This window comes from Urocampus carinirostris, chromosome 20, assembly GCF_059441175.1.
Source record: "Urocampus carinirostris isolate Australia breed hairy pipefish chromosome 20, RoL_Ucar_1.0, whole genome shotgun sequence".
In the NCBI taxonomy this organism is placed as follows: domain Eukaryota; kingdom Metazoa; phylum Chordata; class Actinopteri; order Syngnathiformes; family Syngnathidae; genus Urocampus; species Urocampus carinirostris.
This window is the reverse complement of record NC_142368.1, coordinates 10589451-10601893: the sequence shown is the minus strand read 5'-3', so window position 1 is coordinate 10601893 and position 12443 is coordinate 10589451. Positions and strand designations below refer to the sequence as shown.

General features: G+C 38.1%; 1 protein-coding gene across 3 annotated transcripts in view; it reads right to left on the bottom strand.

Moving 5' to 3' along the window:
- LOC148346209 (uncharacterized) overlaps positions 1–10813 on the bottom strand; it is a 36309-nt gene extending 25496 nt beyond the window's left edge. For all 3 annotated transcript variants that reach the window (XR_015848232.1, XR_015848233.1, XM_088324635.1), the window contains exons 1-2: positions 10643–10813; positions 3779–3928 (exon numbers count right to left, since the gene is read on the bottom strand). Coding sequence is in view for 1 of the 3 variants with exons in the window: in XM_088324635.1 (XP_088180761.1) it covers positions 3779–3928; positions 10643–10702 (210 nt within the window). In the remaining 2 variants the exon portion in view is untranslated. The remainder of the gene's footprint in view (positions 1–3778; positions 3929–10642) is intronic.
- Between the last annotated feature and the right edge of the window lie 1630 nt (positions 10814–12443).

The window sequence follows — 12443 nt, the reverse complement described above, 5'->3', positions numbered from 1 at the left end:
AATAATTAAAAAAAATATTATTTTTTCGGGTGCCAGCTTTCGCTCTTCGTGCGTCTACTACAAAAATACCAATACAGAAATACTACAAAAATACGACGAAATTACTAAAAAACTAAATATATTTTGATTACATTCTGAAAATAAGTAAAAATAAAAAATACAGAAATACTACAAAAACCCCACTACAGTAATATAATACAATGTAAATGGTCTGCATTTATAGAGCGTTTTTCAAGTTAATGAAGACCTCTTTACAATGTGCTTCACACTTTTACGCACACCAACCAACCGATAACAGTGTCAGCCATGCAAGGGTACTACCAGGTCATTGGGGGCATTAGAGATTCAGTGTCTTGCCCAAGGACACTTCATGTTATACGGAGGAGCCGGGAATCGGACCTGCGACTTCTTGATCCCAAGACACGCACTTTACCTCCTGAGCTACTGCCGAACAGAAGAATATTCAGTTTTTTTGTTTTATCCTAACAGAAATCTCAGCTCAACTTCAGCGCAGTTTCACTCATCGCATTGTACAAACTAATGTTAAACGAACAACCGGGGGAAGAAAAAGAGGCACTGTTCTCCTTTGCCCGCGTCCCTGCGTCCTAGACGCATGATTTTTGCTGGGGACGCATAGTCTCAAATCAACGTGCGTCCCCGGGACGCAACCTTTTTGAGACAAAATCGTCATCATTACCCGATTACTTTTTTTTTTTTTTTTTTTTAACAAAGATTTACAGCACTCCAAACTTTTCGTCAAGCAGATCCGCCATTGTTGTTTTGGTCTCGCGGTTCGAGTTTTCGTCTGCACGCCGATCTCGGCAAACGAGATCTCGTTGCTTCGAGATGACGTCATTTTTGTGGTGCTTGTCGTCGAGGGAAGGTGAAAATCAACACAAAATTGGTAATTTCTTAAGTGTCAGTGATAAGTCGAAACATAATGCAGAAAGTGATAACAGCGGCATTAATTCCAGCTTGAATAAACTGCAGAGAAATTATTCAGAAGATCGTGGAGGCAGGAAAACACGTGTGTTGAAGTGAACGATTCGACGAAAGAAAATAAAAATACTCCTAGCAAGAAAAGGACTTTTCTGCCAAAATGGACTCAATTATATTCCTGGTTACGCTATGAGGAGGATGATAATGGATCGGACCTTGAGAAGGCATTGCAACTGGGGCGGGACAGCAAACCACGAAGAATATATGAACTGAAAAATCTGAAGTGATAACTTGCTTTGTATTACCAATTAACTGTGATGATTAAATCTGCATGAATATATAGATTCATATTCCAACAATATTATTTTGTATAATGTACAATATTGTTGTGAACTGAAAAATCTTGAAGTGATAACTGATTTGTATTACCAATAAACTGTGTTGATTAAAACTGAATGAATATATGGATTTATTTATATATTTGTCGCTGATTTACAATTTCAACCCCGATAACACTAAATCTTGGGGACCCATAGATCTCTGTTGGGACCCATAGATTTTTGAGCATGCGAGTCCCCGGGACCCATCACTTTTCACAGGTAAAATGAACACTGAAGAGGTATCCACCTACACCTCCGATTAGCTTTTTACATATAAAAAGAGGTAATTGAATGCAGAAAAGAATGCTCTGCTCTCCTTGTCTACGTGTATTACACAATTTAGCAGCAGCTTTACTCCTCTTAAAGTGGCGTCCAAGCTCCACTTTAATCCAAAACAGTAAAACCGAAACATACAATGTACAATACAGCAAAACTAACACCACACCAAGACAGTTGATAAAACAGTCATAGCGATTAGCAATTTCGCTAAAATGTGTCCAAATTAAAAAGGATATATTTGGAATCTTACAGACGATGGGGCAGATGATGGGATGATGCCGATTGTCAATGTCTAACTTGTCTAAACCTCATGTGTGAAACTTCAGGCCCGCGGGCCACGTCCGGCCCGCCGTGTTATCATATGCGGCCCGCAAGCCCATTTTACATTATTGTTGTTAATGGCCCGTCAATATAAACAACGCCGCCTCATCCCTGGACATCATATTCTGACGTTTTAGTCACTGTACTTATTCCTTCATATATGACGTATATTATACTATATACCAGGGGTCGGGAACCTATGGCTCGCGAGCCAGATATGGCTCTTTCTATGAGTACCTATGGCTCAGAGACAAATTGAATTGCATGCAAATTTTCTCTATCTCGTTCCAAACTTGAGCCATTAATCCTGTTCAGATACACGCAAAGCCAAACCAAAGATCAATTAGCAGTACTTTTCAGAATATATAGGGCACGTTTTCACTACGATTTACGGTCAAGGTGTCACACAAAAAAAAACTCGTTTTGGCTGTAAACCGCTAAAGAATCCTTTATATAAAAGCTCACTATATAATCTGTGTTCAGTGATACTTTTTGATGAATCCACGGAACAAATTGTAAATACGCCAAAACACCAGAAGAGAACTTAAAGTTATTTGATTGGGTGAGTGGGAGGGATGGGTGGAGCTAAGCACTCCCTCCCATCTCTCGCCCTACTCCGTCTGCGCCAAAAGTAAGCACATCAGAATGTTGTGACGTTTTAACAAAATAATTTGTGTAGCATTTTCAGATTTCTACTTTTGACAGGAGACATATTAAGGAGAGCAAAATCTTTTGGGATATTTAAGTTTTTTTAATATATACATTGACATAGGAGCAAAGGAATTTGAATGTTATTTTAATGTTAAGTTGTTTAAGTTAAGTTATAAGTTGTATGATTTAACAAGATATTTTTATTTAGAGAAAAAGTGATTTAAGGTTTAAATTGAATATTCTTGTCTGTTTTTATTCATATTTATGTTCCAAAAATATTCAGTTTAAGTGTGTTCAATAAATGTTTATCCTGGTTGGCCAGCGACCTTAAGTGTGTTTTGAATTTTGGCCCCTTGTGCAATTGAGTTTGACATCCCTGGTCTAATATGGTTCTCAATGTGACATCACTTCCTAAGAGTGACAAAAAATATTTATGTTAAACTAGTCAATTGTAAATGAACTTTTCCTGGAGGGGAGGAACAACTAAAGACAACCTGCTGGTTAATATTTTTCCTTTCCACTTCATATATTAGTCAGTGTAGTAAAGGATAACTATGACAAGTGTGGAATTGACATGCTAATGCTCAATATATAATAAATGTAACCCCAAAAGCAACGTTCTAGCCTACTTCATGATACGCTGCGGCGTTTCCTCTTTTCCCTTGGCGGCAAACACGCGTTCCGTGTTGTGACAAGCATGCCATCAAGCAGCGAAAGCTAGCAAACGTGTCGAAGAGTAGCACCTTCTGCTCATTGTGTTCTTTTTTTCTTCGCTTGCAACACATTCAAGTCTTTATGAAAGGATTCACCTTTCCCCTGATACACAGTGCCGTGAAATAGTATACGCCTCCTTCCTGATTTCTGTGTTTTTTTAGGGGGATATTCATACATCAAAATGGTTTCTGATCAAGCAAATATGAAAATCACATACAGTGGAACCTCGGTTCTCGACCATAATCCGTTCCAGAACCCTGTTGGAAAACCGATTTGTTCGATCACCGAAATCATTTTTCCCATTAAAAATCATGTAAATCGTTTTAATCCGTTCCAACACCCTGAATGTTTACCTTGAATGTTTAACGTAAACATGAAGCTAACCCAGGCTAATCGTACGTTATCGTAATCTTCCGTACGAAAGATTACGCTAACATGAACGTGTAAAAATAATAAAAAGGATAAAGAAAAGAATTATGAATAGGATTTCTTACCTTTGTGGTGGTCAGCAGAAGGCGCAGGTGGACGGTGGTGTAATTATTTCTTTCTTGGGGCGGCAGTAGCTCAGGAGGTAGAGCGATCATTTTAGGATTAAGGGATCCCAGTTCGAATCCCGGCTTGTCCGTGTTACATGTCGAAGTGTCCTTGGGTAAGACATTGAACCCCCAATTACCCCCAAAAAGCAGGTTAGCGCCTTTCATGGCTGCACAGATCACAGCCGCTATTGGGAAATGTGAAGCACAATGTAAAGCGGTTTGGGAAGTCATTGACTTGAAAAGCGCTATATAAATGCAGATCATTTCAATTCATTTCATTTCTTAAATGCAATAGTTGTACGCACTACTTTTCTTTTTTCACCTGTAGCAACTTTGCTGCTTGCACTGACTTTCTTCGGAGGCATAATTAGGGGCTAAAACACTTCGTACACTTATATTAAAAGCGAAAGCAAAACAAAGCACGTCCGCACGCGATAACAGTTGGTCAGGAAAAGAGCCATCTACACCCGTACGCCGCTCAGCATCGCACCCTAGCTTACGCACTCACGCATTACCGGCGTTGGAACTCGACCGAACAGCGAAGCAAAAATTTCTCGAAATTTTTGGTCGGACTCCGATTTGTTCGAACTGAGAGGCGTTCCAAAACCGAGGTTCCAAAACCGAGGTTCCACTGTACAGACAACCCAAGGATATACAAAAAAAAAAAGCAACTTATTGGGGCATTAACCTGAAGATCCTGAAGGAGAACTTCCATCACTTCGTGCCCTTGAACTTGGATTAGGGCAAAGGGCCAAAACACACCAGCAAGTCCACCCCCAAAATGATGGGAACAACTCTCCCAGAGATCAGTCAGAGAAGAGTTCACAACATCCTGCCGGACCAGCACCATTATACTCAACACCTCTTCCATCTGCTGCCCTCAGGGAGGAGATATCACTCAAAACAGCCCAGAACATCTAGACTGGCCAACGGAATCGTAACCCACCGCTTCTTTCCATCATACTTCCCCACTGTATTTTTAGCGTTTAATATTCCTAACATTCTTTTGTGTATACATGTATTTCGTTTCTTAGTTTCTATTTTTACGCTGGCAACTTTGTGGACAGCAAAGTAAGAATTTCATTGTGCAGGGAAACAAGGTTCTTTACCGTGCATATGACAATAAACACTTGAATTTAAAAAAAATGACTGTCGGACACAATTGCACTTGAACTTTGAATGATTTAACTCAGTGTTTTTCAACCAGTGTTCCGGGGCACACTGGTGTGCCGTGAGACCTTGTCTAGTATGCCGCAGGAACAGGGTTGGGTAAGGTTACTTTAACTTGATTACTTTCAATTACTTTTGGATTACTCCAATACCAAATATGCTAATAAAAGACAAAAGAAACTAAATATGAATAAAATGACTCAATTTTGTGCAGGCTTGGGGAGTAACGGAATACATGGAACGGCAAAAATGATGTTGGCAAGCTGTTTGGATTTATTTTCATTTTGTTTCTGTCGCATTTTATGTTAGTTTTGCCGGAGATCAAAGAGATCAAAGCCAGGAGAGAAAGCTTACCACGTGTTGTGAGTCATCATTTTATTCAAATTTACTTTCTTTTGTCTTTTATTAGCATATTTGGTATTGGAGTAATCCAAAAGTAATTGAAAGTAATCAAGTTAAAGTAACCCTACCCAACCCTGCGCAGGAACTGACCCAACCTTATCTTTGCAAAAAAAAAATCAAAAAAAGCATGCCATTTCTCAATCTTGTTGCTTTCTTTCAGCGATCTGCTGAGTAACTGTAAATAGGTGGCCGCAGATTCCTTATTTTTCTTACAAATAATCTGTTCATGGAGGTAGCAGAGTATGTTTAATAACACATTTTGTTTGATGAAGCAGTTTAAGATTGCAAGGAAAACATTGATAAACTACATCTCAATATAAATCAAGTAAAAATCTTGCACATCATTTTGCTGACTTATTGTTTTAGTCCATCCATCCATTATCTGCACCGCTTATTCGCAGTAGGGTCGCGGGGGTGCTGGAGCCCAGCTATCTTCGGGCAGTGGGCAGGGGACACCCTGAACTGGTTGCCAGCCAGTCGCAGGGCACACGGGGACAGACAAATCGCTCGCTCATTCACACCTAGGGACAATTTCGACCGGCCAATCAACCTGACATGCATGTTTTTGGAATGTGGGAGGAAACCGGAGTGCCCGGAGGAAACCCACGCAAGCACGGGGAGAACATGCAAACTCCGCACAGGAAGGTAGGTAGCTGGATTTGAACCCATGACCTCAGAACTGTGCCGCACACGCGCTAACCACCGCGCTGCCCTATATTGTTTTAGTAAAAAACGCCAGTTAAACAGTTTAACTGATTAACAAAAATAATAAGTATAAGTAAGTATTTTTCTAGAAAAACAACACAAATATATAGCAAAACTTGAATGTGTTAAAATATAATAAAATCCAAAATAAAGAAAATTAACTAACTTTACCACCTGAACCTACACTGACAACACCTTATATAAAATGTTGTGCTGACAGATAGATATATAGTTTATCTATCCATCTACCCTGGTTATATCCCTCGAGACGGGTGACTGACAGCAAGACATCCGTCCATTATCTGCACCGCTTATCCTCAGTAGGGTCGCGGGGGTGCTGGAGACCATCCCAGTTATCTTCGGGCAGTGGGCAGAGGACATCCTGAACTGGTTGCCAGCCAGTCACAGGGCACACAGGGACAGACAACTTCATACCTATCAACCTGTACGTTTTTGCCATACAAAATACGTTTATTATGCATTTTAAGACGTGTACGGCGTACAATAAAATCTGTACGGAAAAACGCAAATTTGTCAATTATGGGTACCATCCGGTGTACACCGACTATCACGAAACGGCAACGCCGCGGTAGCCTCTATCTCTGTATCGTTTTTTTTTTTCTGTTGCAAACGAAGCGAATGTTTCATGCTACTGTGCGCATGCGTCTGCCGCTGCAGTGCCCAATTTCGACTCCCCTGCAAAATCCTCCCCCCTCGCGTGAACGCACATTCAGCTGCGCTTCTGACAATAGCAATCGTATTCTATATAAGCTTATTAAAAAAATAAAACATTATTTTGTTGTCGAGTTATTGTTTTTGTTCTGTTTTTATTTTAATGTTTGAAGCAAAGTATACATTCATTCATTAAAATTTAAAATACAAGCATCAATGGTTGATATTGAGGTTTGGTTTACAAAATAGAAATGCCTACTAATTTTTTCCTCCAAAAATATCTTTATTTAGAAATTTTAATTTAAAGTGTTATTAAAGGATATTTTAGTTACGCTGATAACAATTGTTGCTGATTTTTTTTTTTCTTTTATTATTAAAAATATGTACAGAATGCTATAACGAAACACATATACAATATAACATGTTAAACTACATAAATAAACACGTTTCCCCAAAAATATGGTGTAAGATTTTTTTGTATTTTGTAAGGGAAAATACGACAGTTTGTAAGGGCATGGAGCCCTGAAGGTTGACAGGTATGCAACTCGCTCGGCCAATTAACCGGACATGCATGGTTTTGGATAGTGGAAGGAAACCGGAGTTCCTGGAGGAAACCCACGGAAGCACAAGGAGAACATGCAAACTCCACACAGGAGGTTCGATCTCATGACCTCAGATCTGCGCTTACCGTGCTGCTCTGACAGCAAGACAAACACATACAAAAACAAAGAAAATTAAAAAAGGGAAGAAGTAACAAAAAACTAAAATTTATGGGACCATGGCCAACCCAAATGCCCAAACACCCAAACAGGTTAAGCACCTCGGCACCCAAGCTGGTCATGCTTTCGTCCTTCCAGATGAAACGGGACACAAGAAAGCGGCCATGTCACTCGAGTCAGGGTGACACAACACACTCTTTTGTTCAACAGCAGGGCCCGACAGCTTTCACTGGTTTACCCCTGCCGCATCATACAGGTGCCGTGCCCATCCCATAGAACGCGTCCAAACATCCCACTATCCTTTCACAACACCTCTCAAATCATTCCTATCACCAACAAGAGCTCTAGCTTCCACTATATTTCGACCCATTTGCTGCAGTGCACTCATAACATTATCCATCCACGTCAAGCGCGGCCTTCCTCTTGTTCTCCTTTCATTTACTTCTGCTCTGTAGATCCTCTTCAACATTGGCTCCTCATCCATCCTCTTCCTGTGTCCAACCAACCGAGTACTCTCTTATCCACACGCTTGCTCAGTTCCACTACTACTCCAGTTCTGTCTCTCACAATTTCATCTTCCAATCTTGTGACTCCTGACATACTCCTCAAACACTTCACCTCAAAACATTTAATTTCCTTCTCAAATCTGCAGGCTCCAAGTCTCTGCATGATACAACACAGTCGGCGCAATCACACTCTCATACAGTCTCCTTTTAACATCCATACTTATACTCTTGTTGCTCATCACTCCTCAGAGCACCCTAAACCTTGCTTCCTACTGACAGTTTAGGCTACACAATTTGAATTTGAAAAACATAAAACTGGTGTTGGAAATACATTTTTAAAAATGTTTAATAAATGGTGACCCTCGAGATTTTTAAATGAAATAAAAGTGTGCCTTCGCTTCGAAAAGGTTGGAGAACACGGATTTAACTATTCTGCTCAGGACCGGCCCAAGCCTTCATGGGGCTTGTAGTAAAATTAGATGTGGGCTCCCCCATTACGTGATCATTTCCATACCTACTAGACCTCATTCCATGTTCTATCATGGGTTATTATTTGGAGTCAGGGGCCGCATGTGACATGTTATACTTGTAACGACCCTCAGTCATGCGCATGCATTCACTAAACAGTACAAATAAGTCAGGGCGTCTGTGCACGACTGCATACATCTTCAGCAAGAGGTGATAGAGCTGAAGGTACGGCAAGCGCAGAAGCCCATAAAGTGCCAGACGAAAAAGACAGTCGCACACGCCTATGGCTTAACAAATGAATGCGGTACCAGAAATTTAACAGTAATGCAACAAAAACACAGATTATGTGAGAATTCAAAAAAACTAAAAACAATAAAATTTCAACGCTGTTACATAAAGATTAGTTGCGTCAAACCGGTTTTGAGACGACCACACTTAAAGCAAAAAAGTAGGTGCCTGTTTTAAGCACTTCATTTGTTATTTAGTTTTTAAGTACTGGTACTGTAGAGTTTTTTTTAGTTTTTTTGTTTTTTTTGTTTTAGTATTTATGAGGTCGGATTTTTATAGAACTTCTGTATTTTTTGTAGTGTTACTGTAGATTTTTGTCTCAAAAACAATTCTGCATGAATATTAAACCCAGCGTTCGTTCATTCAAAGTATCGCATACATGATAATACAAACTCACAATGTTACAAACAGGGTTGGGTAGGGTTACATTAACTTGATTACTTTCAATTACTTTTGGATTACTCCAATACCAAATATGCTAATAAAAGACAAAATAAACTAAATATGAATACAATTATGACTCACAACACGTGGTAAGCTTTCTCTCCTGGCTTTGATCTCTTTGATCTCCGGCAAAACGAACATAAAAATGCGACAGAAACAAAATGAAAATAAATCCAAACAGCTCGCCAACATCATTTTTGCCGTTCCATGTATGAATGAAAACTTTTATTTTGAACATAAAAATAAAAACAGGACAAAAACAACGAGTCAACAACAGAATAATGTCACATAACATGTTCGAAAAGGGGTAGTCAGAAGCAGATGCTTATTTTTCCTACCCCTTTATCTTCCCCACTAAATACATTCCACAAATCCTCCTTTCCTCTTATGTCTAATACAACTAAATCTCATGGATATACTTATTACATAGGTCAGATATCAATAATTATAATAGTTACAATAATCACATATTTTATACACTAATCTTCGCAATACCCATCCCTCAACGTCATAATGCGCCTAGTTACCAAATGTCACTGCGGCACCAGTGATAATAACAATAAAAATAAACACAGTACTTATAATAACAGCTCTGATATCATAATAATAGCAACAATAACAACAAGTTAACCATAGTTTGAAATGCAGTATTTCCAATTGCCCTCATATCCCATTTTCGTCATCCCTGTATTTCGCCAGTAATGCTTTTTTGTATTTAAAATTGAACACATGGATAGTTGGACATTGTTTGATCTCATTTTGAAAATTATTCCAAAGTTTGACTCCACACACAGACACACACATACTTTTTCTGGTGGTTCTCACCTTTAGGATTTTGAATTCACCACAGCCCCTCAAGTTATAATTTCCCTCTTTCCAGGTGAATAATTTTTGTATGTTTTCTGGCACTATGTTTTTGTTGACCTTAAATAACAGTTGTGAAGTGAAAATTTTTATTAAATCATCCAATTTAAATAATTTGGACTGCATGAATAAAATATTGGTATGATCCCGATATCCTGCCCTGTGTATGGTTCTTATTGCACGTTTTTGAAGGATAAAAAGGGGCTGTAGTGAACTTTTGTAATTATTGCCCCAGACTTCTGCACAATATGTTAAATATGGCAGAACAATATAATAAATACAATGCATTATAATTTAAAAGAAATTTGGCTTTATTAATTATTGAAATACTTAGATACTTAGTTTGTATGTGTCTGATGTGTGTTTTCCAACTTAATCCTTAATAATGTATTCCGTTACTCCCCAAGCCTGCACAAAATTTAGTCATTTTATTCATATTTAGTGACTTTTGTCTTTTATTAGCATATTTGGTATTGGAGTAATCCAAAAGTAATTGAAAGTAATCAAGTTAAAGTAACCCTACCCAACCCTGGTTACAAAGATACAATATTTCAAATAGACAAAAAAGCAAAAAAAGAACATACCTTACTGCGCTCACCAAGGAAGCTAAAATGTTCATTTTGTTTACTTCTGTCACAGTCCATTTTCGTGCAAATTAATGTTAATTAACTAAATGTTTAAACTGGAGTGGAGAATAAACCTTTCGTAGTTACTGACACCTGTGAGTTCACCTTCTTCTTCTTCTTCAGGTTTAATTGCGCTTGGGATCGATCACTTTGGTTCATTACCGCCCCCTATCACCGAACACTCGTCACATCTTCCATCCCTCAAACCCCGTAAAAAAAACCGTGCTTCTCAAAAATACGGAAAAGTATCCTCCTTTGAGTAAAAAAACGAGACAATTAGAAAAGGCTAGGGGGGAGAAAAGAAAAAAAGAAGAATATAAAAGGAAAAAATACGAATAAAAGGAAAAAATAGGACAATGAAAAAGAATGAAAAAGCTAAGGAAAACAAAGAAACAAAAGCACACAAGAAAAAAAGAGGAAGAGAGAACAAAAGCAGGAAAAATAAGGGAAAAAAATCAAAAATTAAAAAGCTAGGTAAAAAACAATAAACAAAAAGGGGGGATAGGGGACAAAGAAAAAAGCGGGGGAAAAGGGCAAAAAGCTAGCGGGAAACAAAGAAACAGGGGGATAAAGTAAAATAAGCGGGGGGAGATAAGTAAAAAAGCAAGAAAATTAGAAAAGGCCAGGGGGGGAGAAAAAAAGAAGAATATAAAAAGAAAAAATATGAAAATAAAAAATAAGGAAAAAGCTGAGGAAAACAAAGAAACAGAAGCACAAGCACAAGAAAGAAGAGGAAGAAAGAAAAAACAAGCAGAAAAAAATAAGGGGAAAAAGTAATAATTCAAAAGCTATGAAAAAAGAATAAATTAAAAAGGGGGATAAGGAACAAAGAAAAGCGGGGCGAAAGGGCAAAATGCTAGCAGGGAAACAAGGAAACATGAAATAAAGGTAAAAATAAGCATGGGGTAAATAAGTAAAAAGGCAAGAAAATTAGAAAAGGCCAGGGGGATTAGAAAATAAAAATATAAAAGGAAAAACTATGAAAATAAAAAAGATGGAAAAATCTAAGGAAAACAAAGAAACAAAAGCACACAAGAAAAAAAAGACGAAGAGAGAAAAAAACCCAAGCAGAAAAAATAAGGGGAAAAAGCAAAAATTCAAGAGCAAGGAAAAAAGAGTAAAATAGAAAACAGGGGACAAAGGAAAAATCAGGAAAAATAGGAGAAAATGGGGAAGAAACAGAAGAAAAATAAATGAAAAAAAGCATTTTTCTTATGGTCATTAAACGTGTCGCCCTTGTTCCAACGAGTGATGGGCTCTTCAGATTGTTTTTGTTGCTTTAGATAGATAGATAGATAGATAGAGAGAGAGAGAGAGAGAGAGAGAGAGAGAGAGAGAGAGAGAGAGAGAGAGAGAGAGAGAGAGAGAGAGAGAGATGATAGATAGATAGATAGATAGAGAGAGAGAGAGAGAGAGAGAGAGAGAGAGAGAGAGAGAGAGAGAGAGAGAGAGAGAGAGAGACATAGATAGATAGATAGATAGATAGATAGATAGATAGATAGATAGATAGATAGATAGATAGATAGATAGATAGATAGATAGATAGATAGATAGATAGATAGATAGATAGATAGATAGATAGATAGATAGATAGATAGATAGATAGATAGATAGATAGATAGATAGATAGGTACTTTATTCATCCCCGTAGGGGAATCCACATATTACCAATAACTTCGTAACAGTATTCACAAAATGACTTTAAAAAATGGAGAAACAAGGAAAAAAGACAAAACTAAAAAACAAAAACAAAATGAAA